Source organism: Rutilus rutilus (assembly GCF_951802725.1).
Source record: "Rutilus rutilus genome assembly, chromosome: 10".
Classification (NCBI taxonomy): Eukaryota; Metazoa; Chordata; class Actinopteri; order Cypriniformes; family Leuciscidae; genus Rutilus; species Rutilus rutilus.
In genome coordinates, this window is record NC_140215.1 from 6,736,454 (window position 1) to 6,753,806 (window position 17,353).

Here is a 17,353-nt window from a genome sequence, read left to right on the forward strand (position 1 = left end):
TGTCTGTTGTACTGGTGCGGGAGTATCTGAAAAGATCAAGTCAAGCGATTCCACTCCACAATATATATAAAGCGAGCAAACCAGAGTGGGACCATCTTCAGCATACACAGCAGATGGATCTTCTTGGAACAGATCTATAAGGAGAGGATAACCAAAATCACTCCATAATGCCAGATAAAAAAAAAAAAAAAAGCCATCAACAAAATACCTTCATGATTTTAAAGAGCTCCTCTACTGCTTTAGTATCATTGGGAAACTGCTTCTTAAGATGAGCCTCCATCTGCTTCTTGCCATTGTAAATGGTGTATTCTTTACATTGAGTTCCTTTACCAATAATAACCGTGTCCACATGGGAACCTTGCTCAGCAAAATGCACCTGGCCATCAGTGATCAGATCCAATGCAACTTTCAGGAAGCCGTTCTCATGAAGTTGTGCGCTCCGCGTCGTGCCTAACAACGCCCCTTAGCTGTTCTAAATCCACTGTAAAACACGGCTTCAATGGGCTTATTGCTTTTATAAAACGGTTACTCCATAAAAATATTCATTTTAATATTTATTTTATTCCTATTTTTTCATAATTTATTCATAAAATAAACACCAGCAACAAAAAATATAACGTTATAACACATTTATTCCTCCGCCAAGCAATGTAGTTCCAAAGAGGTTGCTAAGCAACACATGCAGCAACAAAGAATCACAAAGGGCAGTTGCGCAGTAATACTAATGTAATGCGGTCACAGGTCCAAGTTTCTGGGCACTTCAAATTCATCAAATTCTGTTGGTTAAGAACTAGATAATTAGTTAGCATTGATAGTTGTATTTAAGTTGTTTTACCATTCAATCCTTCTGAACTTAAGCTGACTTACCTTTTCAAAGCACTCTGTTCTTTTTTTTTTTTTTTTTTATCTATAGCTAGTGAGCTTTGAGGACTGATGGACATCTTGCACAGTCCACTTCTCCTTCCGAACAGGTACCAGTATGTGCCACGAGCCCAGTCCACAAGTCATTTCAGGGAAGAGCAGAAACCACCTCATTTTTAGTTGCTGGAAGAAGAAGAGCAGCTGGTGCTTTCAGTTGGAGTGTTCTGGAAGATTTAAGGTGATAGAAGCTCAAGCAGAGGCTCTTTCAAAGCCAGGAGTCTGACCCTATGATGGTTGAGTGCAGACCCTATTTATCCATCTAAGTTGTGGGTGGAGAGAATAAACATATTTGATCAGTACTGGTGTATGTCAATGAATGCAGATTTTTTTATCTTTTATGTAAATACATCACCTTGCCACTGTTTGTGTTGATTTGGAGAAATGTTTTACACCGTATCAGCTCCCAGTAAGCTGGAGACAGATCTCAAAACAACAAACATTCTCATATCACTTTATCTGTAGGCTACTTTGTTCAATTATTGTGAATCGAGTAAGTTGTAAACCGGCACCACTCATTGTTTGGGAAACGGGACAGAGCTGACAATGCAAGAGTAAGTTATCATAAAGTCTCAGTGTTGTGGTGGACATTATCCAAGCTATTACTTCAAGCACTTGCACTCAGTCATCAACACAAGTATGATGGGAATCATCTTCAAATTCTTGAAGAGTTTTAGTTGCAGAAACATTATGAATGAATGGCTTTATTTTTTCAGAAGTAATGCCCAGATTGTCCACACTTATCACTAGATGGTGCTATTTCCACGATTCAGAAACATGCGGAAAAAAAAACATTAGGCTACACCCTTCATATCCTGTCATTTTATTCCACCGCTCTTCACGGCAAACTGTTGTCTGTGGTTTGCTTATTAGGGCAACTTTGCAAATTCTGGGAAGAAGTGCCCTGTTTTGTGCTTGACATGCAGATTGTTAGTTGATAATGATACACTACAAATATATAAAACAAAAACTGTGAAGTGTCAACAATTTTTTTTTTTTTAAATGTCTGTTGTCAACTAACTTTCAAAAACTCTTCCATCTGTTGCAGGATTATTTTTTTTTTTTAATCCTTTTTTTTCTTGTATGAAACCATTGTATGGTTAACTCAAAAATACATTTATAAAAGTAATTTCACAGAAAATGTTGCAAAAGACTGGTGACCGTCAACAGCACTCCACCCACTTAAAAAATATATATATTTAAAGAGAACACCAGTTACTTCCCTCTTTGTGGTTTAACTTCCTTGTTCAAAAACTAGTCATCGTTATTTTCTATCCACCACACAAGGAGACAGAAAGTGTTCTAGTTTAGGATGATGATAGTATCAACTTTTACACATTCAGCAGTATCACGTTCATCCATCGTTTTACTCTGAGGTGTTAACCGTCGCAGGAAGTCAGCACTCAGCATTGAATGATTGTTCTTTTTATCTTGCATTGGCCTGCTGAACATTTTGTCATTCCAAATTCACTAGTATTTTCCAGTACTATGGGGAAAAAATGTAAGAGGCCAAAACTTCATAGACCAAAAAGGCCATAAGCTGCAAAGATTGTCAAGTAACGATCCTCCACAATTTTCTAACAAATGAAAACATTAACACAGTGGTTTTCAATCCCAAAACCACCAAGTCGGCATGTAACGGGAGTTGTGATAGTCTTTTATTCCCTACTGTTATGTATATCTGTGTGAAACTGCATCTGGAATAAGATTTGATTGTAGGGCAGGATTTGATGTCGTTCTTAGGGAATTGATCGGATCATAGGAAGTTAAAGTTTGCTGGCTAAATGAAGGAAGACAGTTTGTAGTCAGTATAGCCCCACCTTCCATCGAGACACACGTCATGAAGAGAATAGACATCATTTCAAGGGGGAGGGGAGGTTCAAGTTTTTGATTAAAGTTTATTAGTGCATATGAATAAAAAAATAAAATAATGATGTGCACAGATTAATCATTAATAATAAGCACTGCAACATTGTGCAACAATTGTCAATTTTGATTTCATGGACATTTTACAACACACAATATTTTGATGACCAATATTCTTCCAGTACTCATCAAGGAAGTATAAATGGCACTGCTGCTGAGCTGAGTTCCTCTATTGGCCCTTTGCAGATCTGTGGAAAGATCTTACCAAAGCAGCATCTAAAATGAACACAGAATAAGTTGTGCAATAATTCAGACATATTATTTCAAATATTGCACTCCATTAAATTTTTCTTTATTTAATTTTATTTTCTAAAAAGAGTATTGATTATATTTAAGCATCAAACACAAACCACTCTTCTTCAGGAAATCAAGCTCAAATAATTTAAGGGCATAAAAATAAAATAAAACAAAATTTGGTGCACAGTCTTGAAGACCATATTGCTGCAACTTAAAGAAAGTATTACCTATATTCAGATCCGGCACTGTCAATGTAAAAATGTGGTCTTTGCAAGAGTCTAATTGGTGCATAAAGTTGTATTAATATTAAAATTAAAATCAGACATTAGAAATAAAACATGCAAAAATAGCATAACATTTTGAATGAGATGTAGCCTATATTTTTATTTTGATGAATTTCCAGAGTTATGTTGCATAGTAGCACTCCACGTACCACAGTTTTAGTGCATCCACAGTTATGATCAAATATGTATGTTACTGTAGCTGTTCAGACTGATGACTAGGAGGTGGTTTTATTCAAAGCAAATTACAAATGAGGAACATTACAGCCAACAATACTCGCAGGACCACAAAGTTTCCTAGTAAGTTAGAGTAAAAGTAGAAGTAGCAGAAAAGGTTTGTGTGTTTGTGTGTGTGTGTGTGTGTGTGTGTGTGTGTGTGTGTGTGTGTGTGTGTGTGTGTGTGTGTGTGTGTGTGTGTGTGTGTGTGTGTGTGTGTGTGTGTGTGTGTGTGTGTGTGTGTGTGTGTGTGTGTGTGTGTGTGTGTGTGTGTGTGTGTGTGTGTGTGTGTGTGTGTGTGTGTGTGTGTGTGTGTGTCGAAAAGGCACAACAGCAAGTGTAAAGAGAAGGTCGAAAATGGATACGAGAAAGTAAATTATGGCAGTTTCTTGCATCAAAAATGGTTCTAGTAATGCAACATTCCTATTGTAAAACTTTTATTGTGAATTAAAAGTTACTTTCAACTCTTGTTGAACTTGTGGTTTTGATTTGCATCGTCTCATCTCCCCATTGCCCCATCATTTCTCATAACATTCATGTAAAACAGCATTAACATACAAAAATAAAAATACAAAAATATTCAAATTGTTTTGGCGGACCACAGCAGTGGCGCTTCACCCCAGCGTTGCTGCAGTTGTCTGATTCGGCACAGCCCTGAGACTTACATCACTGTACTTCCTCTCTGCTTTCCTGTCATGAGCAGAAGTTTGCTAACTTTCTTTTCATTTTGAGGCAAGGTTTGAGGAAACCAAAAACATCTCATAGCCACATAACGGTATCTCATCTCTAGGGCGTTGCATTTCGACAAAAGTAAGTAGGCTAAGGCTTGTTAAATACTTTACGTTTTTACTAGTTTTAACAAAGAATGTGCATGACTAAATAATTGTAATATAATTCTTATTCTTATCAGTTTTTTTGGACAACAGTAGCTGTAGCTTTAAGGAACAGCTAGCCTATAGTTTTGATCCGCTTAACCGTTAGTTCAATAATCCACTCAAACTAAATATTTTCTTGATGATGATTTACAACATTTTAAATGAAAAGTGTTTTATTTTAGTACTAGTATTAGACATTCACACTCTAATTCAAATGCATATTTGGAATCAGTAAACACTGAGATTGTACTACATTTTATCATACAGTAAGTAGAATTTCCCTAAATAACTATAATGGCTATATCAACTGCATATGCTAAATTCGTGGAGGACACATGTTGAAAACAAAAATAATTAAGACACTATATTAAAGGAATAGGTAACAAAAAAATAAATAAATGAATATTCAGTTTTTATGTCGTTCAACAGAGTATTATTTTCTTTCTTCTGTGAAACACAAAATAAGATGCTTGGTAAAATCACCATGCTGCTTTTTACCATAAAACAAAATGAATGGTTATTTACACTGTCAAGCTCAAAAAAGGACAAAAAACATCATAAAAGTAGGCTATCATAAAGTTGTACAGTGCACATTATGCTTTCAGCTTGATAATAGGCCTATACTGTCAATAAACATACAAACTTCCATTTTTTTGGAAGCCATTATTTCTAATAACTTCGGAAAAAAACAAAGTCAAGCAGGAAAATTTTCATTTTCAAACAAGCTATCCGTTTAAGCATTCACAACACGGAAAGTGGCGTATAACTTCTCACTTTGGAATCTAAATATAGCTATGTGTGAGAAAGCAAGCATGTTTCATTGGGTGATGCGATAAAACCATGATGAACTAATGGCAAGCACACAGATCCCTTAACCATCTATGGCAGTCTATAGACCATCAATGTCATCCCCTTCTGAGATGTGTCACCCACACATCATATTGGCGACTAAAAACATTTTTCAAGTTCACACTTTCTGTGCAGCACATTGCACAGCTGCTGCAAACCTGCACAGGCATAGAAAAGTTTTCATAGCATTATTTAACAAATGTGAACCTGGACCACAAAACCAGTCACATGGGTCAATTTTTTGAAAATTAGATTTATACATCTTCTGAAAGCTGAAGTAATAAATAATAAATAAGCTTTCCATTGATGTATGGTTTGTTAGCATAGGACTCATATTTGGCTGAGATACAACTATTTGAAAATCTGGAATCTAAGGGTGCAAAAAAATCGAAACATTGAGAAAATCGCCTTTAAAGTTGTCCATTTATGTTTGCGATTATGTTGCATTCACTCACAAAAAAAAAAAAAAAAAAAATTTATATATATATTTACGGTAGGAAATTTACAAAATATCTTCATGAAAAATTATCTTTACTTAATAGCCTAATGATTTTTGGCATAAAAGAAAAATCGATCATTTTGACCCATACAATGTATTGTTGGCTATTGCCACAAATATACCCGTGTGACATGTGACTGGTTTTGTGATCCAGGGTCACATATAGCAACTGCAGCCTCATTTCTCTTCTCATTTTCAATAGTTGTTTGGGATGCTGAAAATAAGGAACTATGATAATAAAGAATGCTGTTTCAAATTAGGAAATGCTTCAGTCGGTGTGTCTGAGGGGACTTCTCCTGCTGTTGGTGGGAAGACAGGGTAGGTAACATGTGCAAATGTCCTTAAACTGGATTCACAGCTGTGTTTGAAACCTGAACAATACAGGTAGCATAAGGAGGTGGGAAGGCATTATGCCAATGTTTGCGAAGCCTAATTTCCTGCCTATAATATCCCATGATCCTGTGCCTGCAGTTCATACAAAAACAAAGATACAGGGCAGCTACCTTCAGATTTGGACACAGCTGTCTATCTCGGCCTGCCTCTTTTAAGAATTGTGCCACTGTTCCAAAACCTAGTGAGCTGCAGAGAACAAGTGATTTCTATATTCTTCCTATTCCTCTTAGAATTCTGACAAAAGTATCACGGTTTCCACAAAAAAAGTAAGCAGCAAACTGTTTTCGACATTAATAATAATAAGAAATGTTTCTTGAGCAGCAAATAAGCATTAGATTTCTCAAGGATCATGTGACTCTGAAGACTGGAGTAATGGTTGCTTTGCCATCATAGGAATAAATTATATTTTATAATATATAAAAATAGAAAACAGTTCAATTGTAATAGCATTTGACAATATTTCTGTTTTTACTGGATTTTTTGATTAAAGGCATCAAAACAACTCGTACCAACTACAAACTTTTGAACAATGGTGTACTTATTGAAATTTCTCTTTAGAATTTGAAGAACGTATCAAAGAATTTATATTAATAGCCTACTGCATACCTTTTGGAAAAGTCTTCAGTCAAATGCTATAAAATGCTGCCTACACTAGGTTTTGGAACAAAGCCTGTGTCTCACAAATAAATGAAATTTGTATTTGTGTCGGTTAAAGGGTTAGTTCACCCAAATTTTTTAATTCTGTCATTAATTACTCACCCTCATGTCGTTTCAAACCTGTAAAACTTTCGTTCACCTTCGGAACACAAATAAAGATCTTTTTGATGAAATATGAGAGCTTTCTGTCCCTCCATTGACAGCTACATAACTACTACTTTGACGCCTCAAAAAGTTCATAAAGAGATCGTAAAACTAATCCATGTGAGTTGAGCGGTTTAGTCACAATTTTCTGAAGAGACTCAATTGATTTATATGATGAACAGATTTAATTTAGGCTTTTATTCACATATAAACATTCATCAACTCACACTTCAGTTGTGGTAAACCAATGAGGTTTGTTCTCACAGGTCAAGCAGGTTTGGTTGAGCTTTTGTTTATGTTCGTTGATCATTGTTTATACAGTATGTGAATAAAAGCCTAAATTCAATCAGTTCATCTTATAAAGCGATTGTGTCTCTTCAGAAAATTGAACCGCTCAATAAATATGGATTAGTGGATTACGATCTCTTTATAAACCTTTTGAAGCGTCAAAGTGGTAGTTGCGCAGCTGTCAATGGAGGGACAGAAAGCTCTCAGATTTCATCAAAAAGATCTTCATTTGTGTTCTGAAAATAAACAAAAGTCTAAAGGGTTTGGAACGACATGAGGGTGAGTAATTAATGACAGAATTTTTATTTTCATTTTTAGGTGAACTAACCCTTTAACTACATCAATCATAACATATCAAATATCCAGAATGCTGAATCATGCAAACAAAATAGACTGTTTAAAGACATAACTGAAGTTAAAACTGTTTGTTGCAGTCTACACTCAGGAGCAGCACTGCTTAAAAGCTTCAGTAAACACATGTGGAGACTGTATCAAGTCCGGGCCCGGCTGTGCCTGGTGTAAAGACTTGGTAAGCCCTGCTTTATGGTTCAATTTAATTACCCTTCAGAAAACAACTGACTGTCTGAACTCAGTCCAAATGTATTAACACTACTCATGCTAATATAACGTAATTTAAAGTAGTTTCAACAATTTCAATCCCTAGTCTCTCTCACAAAGTCATAATTTGACTTACGGTATAAAGTTTGGTCCAGTTTATTCTGACCAAGAATCATGTATTTAGATGATATGTAAAGTGGCCAGTTTTTACATCCTGTTTAGGTGCATGTTAATCCAGAAAAAACACACACTAATTGATTAGCGTAGAAAATACTTCCAAAATATGGCACAGCAGTTTGAAAGTAACAAGTGATGATAATTTCAGAGATAAAAGCAAAGTTCTGCTCATGAATTTCTTGCTTGCTACTAAGTGCCTCAAACAGAACTTGATCAAGACTTCATCACAAGCACTCATAATATCAACCCAATACCTTTTAAAAATCAATGATTTTTATTGATAAAAAGTCAAACTCTCAAAGTTTCATTAGCCGCGTTTCCATTACCCTACAAATTGCGCAAATTGAAATTGCGAATTGAAAATACGCCCAATGGAAACGGGATCATGCCTATGTTCCCACAGCCCTATGTTCCCACAAATGGCCTACCCCTGACCCCACCCCTAAACCTACCCGTAACTGGGGTTTAGACAAATCGTAAAAAAAAAAAAATCTTAGAAATGTGGGAACATAGGGCCGTGGGAACAAAGGGCTGTGGGAACATAGGGCTGACCCAATGGAAACACGTCAATTTCGCAAAAACTTCAATTTATCGCAAAAAAGTTTTTACGCTCGCATGAGGTGGTTTTTCAGGCAATTCGAAAAAGTATTCCGCAAAACTGCAATGGAAACAGAATTTGGACAGAATACGAGACAGAGTTCTTTATTAAATTCATAAAAGACAAAAGAATTACAGGAATAATGTAAACCTCAAATAAATGCCACAATCAAGACCCCGAAACAGAATTGAATGAGAAACACCCAGAAACACCTCATATGTGCCGCTCACAAGTTTAATAAGGGTCTTTCCTTACCATTAATGCTTTGAAAACACACATACATCTCCTTCCAGTGGCTGGGATATAGTACATAAACCTACCACGTCCGTTGCCATGGTTTTTGGAATGATTTTACTTATCGCGAGAGGAAAAAATGTTTGTTAAGTTTTAGTCGCATAACATCGGTTAATGGAAACGCTGTCATTTCGCAATCGTTTTTTGTCGACATTTAGAAAAAAACGCAAAAGTTTTGTGCAAATCTGTAATGGAAACACGCCTATTGTTGTCAGACAATGCCAGGAAATTTCATAAGTACCTTCAACTTTTGTGTGCGATATGTCTGAGATGGTCAACTATTTGATCTCCAACATTAGTAAGGAAATGCTGGTCTGTCTAATTCTCAACAGCTTCTTCAATTCAAAGCATATTGAATTTCACATTGCATCTTCTTCAAATCCTGCTGTTTGTCTTATTCAAACAACAGAATTTCACCAAGACTGGGGAGCAGGAAGCAGCACGTTGTGACACTGTAACCTTCCTTATAAATAGAGGATGTCCGCGCAATAGCATAATAAATCCTAAAAACGATATTCAGAAGAATTTAAACAAGCCCCTGGCTACTGATCCAGATCCAGTGCAAATCCAACCACAAGATATACGTCTAGATCTTAGACCAGGTATGTTATATACTTACAAACTACTGTATTGACTAAAACAATGACTTTTTTAATGTAAGTTTGAGACTGACTTTGAAAAAATACAGATGACTAATTGTGTTGTTTTCTTAGGGATGCCCTACACTTTTCAAATACAATTCAAAAGGGCTGAAGGCTATCCTGTAGATCTTTACTACCTAATGGATCTCTCCTACTCTATGAAAGATGATTTGATGAATGTGAAAAATCTGGGAAATGATTTACTCAGCAGGCTCTCTAAAATTACGGGCAATGCCAGAATAGGTAAGCATGTATATCTCAATCAGAGTTGAATTGTTATGGCAATGGCTTCATTAACCAACTTTCCTGATGCAGGATTCGGTTCGTTTGTCGACAAAACTCTTCTTCCATACACCGACACCAGTGAAGCGAAGCTCCAACGGCCATGCACGATTAAAAATGAACCATGCCAGCCAGCGTTTGGCTTTCAGCATGTGCTTTCACTGACAAAAGATGGGAATCTGTTTAAAAATATGGTAAACAAGCAGCATATATCTGGAAACCTGGACCCTCCGGAGGGAAGCCTGGATGCCATCATGCAAGCCGCGGTCTGCGTGGTGAGACTTGCAACGTTTCACACCACATAAGCATGCATAAGTGGTAGAAATGTATTTTGGCAGCCATTTTAACAGATTGCATCATCCACGCTGTGTGCAAAAGAATGGGAAATACATGTCATGCTGTGAGAAACAGGCTTAAATACTTACAGTACATGAAACCTGTAGAGAATTTCTTTGTGCTTCACTCTCAGAAAAAAAGGTACAAAAGCTGTCACTGTGGCGGTACCTTTTCAAAAGGTACACCTTTGTACCTAAAGAGTGCATATAAGTCCCTCAAAGGTACATATTGGTACCAAACGTGTACATATTAGTACCTAAATGGTACATATTAGAACCCTTTTGAAGGGTACTGTCCCAGTGACAGCTTTTGTACCTTTTTTTCTGAGAGTGTTCATTATATATAATGCAAATGAGCACAACGTTATATGAAGCCTGATTCATGCATGACGTTCTATATCATGTGAGTAAATAAAGTAAATGTGTTTGTACCTGTGCACAGAATGAGATTGGTTGGGGAAACAGCACTCGGCTGCTGGTGCTGGCTACTGATGACGGCTTCCACATGGCAGGAGATGGAAAACTCGCTGCCATTCTGGAACCAAACAAAGAAACCTGTCAGCTGGTCGATAACAAGTACAGCATGAGCAACATCTGGGTATGATTTAATACTTCTGAATAACTTTAATTCTGAAAAACATTTGAACTACACCAGAAAGTTCCACAGCAGGGTTATAATCTAAAATTAAAGCAAAAATATTGAATAATTTCATAACTTGAAATAAAATAAACATTAACTGAAATATACAGTATATAGTATATAGACATAAAAAAAAAAAAAATTATCAAGAAGTTTATCAATGATACTAAAATAACACTGCTCCAAGGCAAGTTTAAATGTCAATTTTGGATAGACACTGACAAATTATGTATATACTAGACAATCAATCTTTGAATTGCACTAATTCAGTATCTACAGTAAATACCTCACCGAATTTGTGTGCATCTCTACATATGTAAAAAGGTATGTATGTTTTAGATGCTACAGTATCACCTTGATATATGTGAAAATATAACAACTATTATTTGATCTATGTTTTCAGGACTACCCATCTGTAGGACAGATAGCTCGCAAGCTGGAGGAGCAAAACATACAACCAATTTTTGCTGTCACTAAAAAAATGGAACCTGTGTACACAGTAAGTAAAACATGCTTATATCTAAAATAAGAAAATATCTTTTCTGGGGGGAAAAGGCTATAATAAGTTATCAGAAGTGTAAACAAGTGACTCAGCGGCACATTAAACACATTGGCCTGCCATTATTGGCAGATTGGGAGTGTCCAAGAGTGATTATTTTTGTAGTTACATTTGGTGAATAAATTATAACACCTTCTCTTTTTACTTTGTGTCATTTAAGCACAATCCACATTAATATTCCTAATAGAAGTAGAAGAAGTACATTGGTGTACCTGACCACAGTTGTATGTTCTTTAATAGGAGCTGAGCAAACTGATCCCTAAATCTGCAGTAGGAGTGCTTTCTGACGACTCCAGCAACGTTGTCAATCTAATTGTGGATGCATACAATGTGAGTTCATTTCCAGTCTGCACAATCCTTGTCTTTTTAAAGGCTAAAGAAATAAAACATTATAATAAGAGAGCTTGTCTGTGTTTAACACCCTTATCAATGTCCTATGGGGTTTGAACAGAACTTAACCTCTGAAGTGATCATGGCTCATGATGCCCTCCCAAATTTCGTATCTGTGAAATACACATCAAACTGTGCAGGTGGAGGAAAACCCAGTGACAGGGGGAAGTGTGATAATGTGAACATCGGACAGGATGTGAGTAAGATTAGACACTAGCACGCACAACCTAAAGATAGACAGATCATTAATGCTAGTGCAGATGCAAATCTTGATTGATCCTTTCTGCAGATTTAGCAAATGCAATAATACATGACTTTAAACTTTGTAAATGACCTTACTCTTACTTTAATCCTTTCAGGTGACTTTTAACGTGACAGTAACAGTAGACAAATGCATTGACAGTCAGAGCTTCCTCATTGGGCCATTAGGCTTTAATGAAAAACTGAAAGTGACCGTTCAGACTCGATGCGAATGTGAATGTGATGATAAGAATGAAAATCATGTTCACTGTGGGGGAAACGGTAAAGTCGTCTGTGGCAGCTGCAGGTAACAGAAAATTATAATTTAATCTAAATGTCTTCTTTTTCATCACGTTTTACTGATATTAAACATGCCAACAACAAGTCTAGGTCATATATCAATACAAATAAATACCTAAAAATAAGAAATTATATTTTGCATACAAAGTGTTTTGATAATTTTCATGACAAATAATAATATTTTCTCCCACGAATTCTTAAATCCAAATAGTCTTAAAGGGATAGTTCATCCAAAAATGAAAATTCTGTCATCATTTACTCACCCTCAAGTTGTTCCAAACCTGTATGAGTTTCTTTGTTCTGCTGAACACAAAGGAAGATATTTGGAAGAATGTTTGTAATCAAACAGATCTCGGTCCCCATTGACTTCCATAGTAGGAAAAAAATATACTATGGTAGTCAATGGGGACCGAGATCTGTTTGGTTACAAACGTTCTTCCAAATATCTTCCTTTGTGTTCAGCAGAACAAAGAAACTCATACAGGTTTGGAACAACTTGAGGGTGAGTAAACAATGATAGAATTTTCATTTTTGGGTGAACTATCCCTTTAATGGTGAATCTCGTTAGATTCTCATTGCAAAGTACTGTAGTTATAATAATACAACAAAAGTAAAGATAATAAAACAAATTACCATTAAGTATTTAGTCTAATTAGTCTTTATACAGTATTTATTTATGCTTTAGTTGCATTAAAACAAATTCTAATGGTCCCAGCAAAGACTTCCTAATTTTTTTCTTAGAGCATATTATTAAAATTTAAAATAACTTTTCAATTTGAATGTATTTTTAAATATAATTTAATCCTGTGATGCAAATGTCACATGATCCTTCAGAAATCATTCTAATATGCTGATTTGCTGCTCAAGAAACATTTATTATTATTATTAATGTTGAAAAGAGTTGTGTAATTTTTTTTTCCTGGATTCTTTGATGACTAGAAAATTCAAAAGAAAAGCATTGCTTTTGTAACATGATACACTATTCCGTTCAAAATTTTGGGGTCAGTACAAATTTCATTTTGGGAGGGGAGGGGGAGAAATAAAATAAATAAATACTTTTATTCAGAAAGGATGCATTAAATTGATCAAAAGTTACAGTAAAGACATTTATAATGTTACAAAAGATTCTATTTTGACTAAATGAAATATAACTTTATGTATTCATCAAAGAATCCTTTTTTTTTTTTTTTTACACAACTGTTTTCAAGATTGATAATAATAATTAATGTTTTTTGAACATTAAATTCGCATATCAGAATGATTTCTGAAGGATCATGTGACACTGAAGACTGGAGTAATGATGCTGAAAATTCAGCTTTGATCACAGGAATAAATTACATTTTAACATAGAAAATAGTTCTTTTAAATTGTCAAAATATTTTTTTTGTTGTAGTATTTTTAATCAAATAAATGCAGCCTTGGCAAGCATAAGAGACTTATTTTAAAAACATTAAAAATCTTTATATACACGTGTGTGTGTGTGTGTGTGTGTTTACACCTGGTACTCCCTGCGTTATGGGGAACAAGTTTCCCCACAAGGATATAGTAATACCAGAAATTTTTTTGGTCCCCATGAGGAAAATGGCTTGAAAATGTAAAAATGAAAATGCTGAAAGTTTTCTGTGATGGTTAGTTTTAGGGTTAGGAGTTTGTACATTATTAAAATCATTGTGTCTTTGGAAAGTCTCCATAAAACATGGAAACCCAACGTGTGTGTGTGTGTGTGTGTGTGTGTGTGTGTGTGTGTGTGTGTGTGTGTGTGTTTTACAAAGTGAAGATGCAAAGATGCAGATGCATACATTGACATCCAAAAAAACTTTTTCCAGTACGCACAAACTGACAGATGGTCTATTCCATATGACTAACATAAGCAACCTCCCCATGTCCGCAGGTGTAATCCTGGTTTCTTAGGACAGCTCTGTGAGTGCAAACTAGGCGAAAAGGACGAGGCTTCACTGAAAGCACAGTGCCGGAAAGACAACGGGACGGAATGCGAAGGAAAAGGAGATTGTGTTTGTGGACGGTGTCAGTGCCATATCACAGAGGCCGGTGGCAATTTCTATGGCGAACACTGTCAATGTGACGATGAGCACTGTGAAAAATTTAACAATATACTGTGTGCAGGTGATTTGTGTGGAAAGGCTCATATTTAAGTGATTCACAGTAAAATTTTGTAATAATTTACGTGTAATGTTTTTACTTTTTACAGGTAATGGCGCATGCAAATGTGGTAAATGTGAGTGTAAAGATGGCTACGAGGGAACAGCGTGTCACTGTGAAAAATCCGATGAGGCTTGCAAGAGGGACGGGAATGTTTGTTTTAAACGTGGTAAATGTGTATGTAACCAGTGTGAATGTGAGAGAGGATACAAGGGGCCCTACTGCGAAACGTGTTCTACTTGTCAACGTCCATGTCAACAGTCAGGGTAAGAAAACTTGTGTGACCTTGACCTTTACAAAGCCGCCCTATAAATACAAATGATTACTTTAAATACACGTTCTTCCTTAATTTCACACTAAAACTACTAATTTAGCTACAGAATTCTGATTCATTTAGTAAATCAGTTAATATGGACGATTTATTTAAATGATCCATTTCACGTTTTCTCAGTTATATAAATGATGGTATTTTCTAGTTGTATTTTAATTAGTTGTATTTAATTGCAATATATCAATAATATACATATAAAATATAAATACAACTCTATTTATTAAATGTTATGTTTTATATTTTAATATGCATTTAATTATTAAAATATTCCTGACCTATTGCAGGAGTTGTGTTGAATGTTTGGCATTTGGGACCGGTCCGTTTGAAAAGAACTGCTCTTCAGCCTGTAAACATCTGAGTTTTGCGATGGCTGAAAAATTACTCAAGAGCGACTGTCGAGTCAAAGATAGCGCGGGCTGCTGGATGTCATTCACAATGAAAGAACAGCTTGGATTTGACAAGTACAATATGAATATCCTCAAAGACAGAGGTATAGTCCCTGACACCATTCCTGAAATATTGAAACATGTACTAGTTAATTGGGTTCTTTCATTATTGACCCTCATGTCATTTCAAACCCTGTAGATCTGTGTGTGTGTGTGTGTGTGTGTGTGTGTAGGTGTACAACTATCTTTAGCCCCTCACACTTTTTTTCACACAGAGATTCCAGAAAACACACGGATAAAGTGACCCGGGATTTGACCCGGGTTCGTTTGATTTTGGTTCATTCACACTGCCAGTGATTTTCCGGAATCAGAGAGTGCGTTCACACACAACCCGTAAAAATCCCGTAAAGACACGTGACATCGATGCAATTTTTCAGCAGCGTCTTAAGTTTATTTATGAGCTGCGATTTCTCCACTTGGTCCCCATGAGGAACACATGGGGTGTGAGTGTGTGTGTGAAGAACTTCTGAAGAATCTTTATACTAATATTCAACAATAGTTTATAATGAAAAAAGTAAAAGCTGTAAAAGTAGTCATATGGACTTTTTATAATGCTTTTTGTCCTTTTTGGAGCATAAGTAACAGTAGGTTCGCAACAATATGAGGGTGTGTAAATGGCAGATTTTTCATATTTGGACAAAAAAAATATTCCATTTTAAACAAAGACTTACATTTATGCATTTGGCAGACGACTTACATTGTATTTCAAGGTTCACATTTACATTCTTATCAGTTCTTGCTTTCCCTGGGAATCGAACCCATGACCTTGGTGTTGCGTTGGCCAGCGCTCTACTGTTTGAGCTACAGGAAACATCTTGTTTGAAACTGCAAAAAGAAAAGTGTTCTACCTTTATGTTTCTTGTGTTAGAATGTCCTGAGGGGCCGAACATAGCAGCCATCGTAGGAGGATCTCTGGCAGCTGTGGCGTTGATTGGTCTCCTAATCCTCCTCATCATCAAGGCGATTATCTATGCAAGCGACCTTAGAGAATGGAGGAGATTTGAAAAAGACAGAAAACATGAAAAAACATCTGTAAGTTCTGTTTTCTTTATACATAAAATAAAACCCCTTCCCTTCATATTCAGTCAAACTGCCAAAAGCTGGTCATTATTCACGCTTCTGCTTTTTTTAATTAAGCAGATTGTTTTCCTCTCCTCCCACAGGGTACCAACCCATTATTCCAGAATGCTACGACCACAGTTCAAAACCCAACGTTTTCTGGAGATTCTTGAAAACTTGTTGGAGCTGACACACATGAAGCAGAGAGTGTATGTGTATTAATTAATCTACAGGTCTGATGCATGATCATGCAATAAAATAAAACAGCTTAAAATGTCCGCAATTCATAAAGTTTCTACATTGTTTTTATTCTATTTGCAATAATTTTGATTAAATATGTTCAACTGCATAAAATACATATATAAAAAATATATATTTTACAAACTGTTTTCTTTTTTCTTTTGTGTCTTTTGTTTTTTCTTTTCTTTTTCTCTACATTTTTGTACAGAGAAATATATACAGCGAAATCAAATTGATATTTTTTGAGCTTTGATTACAATGAAATTCAGTAATTTAAAAAGTCCAAACATTACTTTTACTACAAGTCCCATCTGGAATTCAATTATAAATAAATGTGTCATTATATTTCTGTATCGCTTAATGATAAACAAGAACATTCGATGGCACTGTTTTCTGAGTGTGGGAAAGACCTTTGGAAAGATTTTGGTCATTTCAGTTCACAAAGGCATCGCAAACATTTCTGTCTCTAATGTTGTGCATTTGTAAAAGCATTTATGCTTTAGAAGTGCCTTTATATTGTATGTTACAATGTCTGTCCAGATGCAAATCGCTATGAAAATGAATGAGATCACTATGTAATACTGCATTTCATAGATTCTCTGTTATGAAACATGAGTGAACAAGTGAACAAATGCTGGCTTGCCACATTGTTAAGATAACAGACTTGTGAGCTGAAAATTTGCTTAGCTTTGCATTGTAACATGTCTAATGGTTCTTCAATGTTCATTACATTCAATTTAGGTTATATAGAATGATGTTTGTATATAAGAGCTCTGTAAATGTCTTAAATATAAATAAATTACAACTGTAATTTGCAGGA

General features: G+C 35.6%; 1 protein-coding gene across 1 annotated transcript; it reads left to right on the forward strand.

Moving 5' to 3' along the window:
- The first annotated feature begins 4,277 nt into the window (after window positions 1-4,277).
- itgb2 (integrin, beta 2) lies at window positions 4,278-17,353 on the forward strand. The gene is made up of 16 exons (XM_084422402.1): window positions 4,278-4,388; window positions 6,062-6,119; window positions 7,718-7,812; window positions 9,320-9,512; window positions 9,624-9,794; window positions 9,867-10,108; window positions 10,611-10,766; window positions 11,212-11,307; window positions 11,608-11,697; window positions 11,819-11,953; window positions 12,117-12,304; window positions 14,189-14,421; window positions 14,507-14,723; window positions 15,073-15,278; window positions 16,103-16,266; window positions 16,398-17,353. The coding sequence occupies exons 2-16, from the start codon at window positions 6,065-6,067 to the stop codon at window positions 16,464-16,466; spliced, it is 2,310 nt and encodes a 769-aa protein (XP_084278528.1). The 5' UTR covers window positions 4,278-4,388; window positions 6,062-6,064; the 3' UTR covers window positions 16,467-17,353.

Excerpts from the sequence above, each read along its gene's own strand:
- itgb2 (XM_084422402.1), top strand. The coding sequence starts at position 6,065 with ATGCTTCAGTCGGTGTGTCTGAGGGGACTTCTCCTGCTGTTGGTGGGA. Across the intron at positions 11,308-11,607 it reads AAATGGAACCTGTGTACACA|GAGCTGAGCAAACTGATCCC; the intron begins GTAAGTAAAACA and ends GTTCTTTAATAG. Across the intron at positions 11,698-11,818 it reads TAATTGTGGATGCATACAAT|AACTTAACCTCTGAAGTGAT; the intron begins GTGAGTTCATTT and ends GGGTTTGAACAG.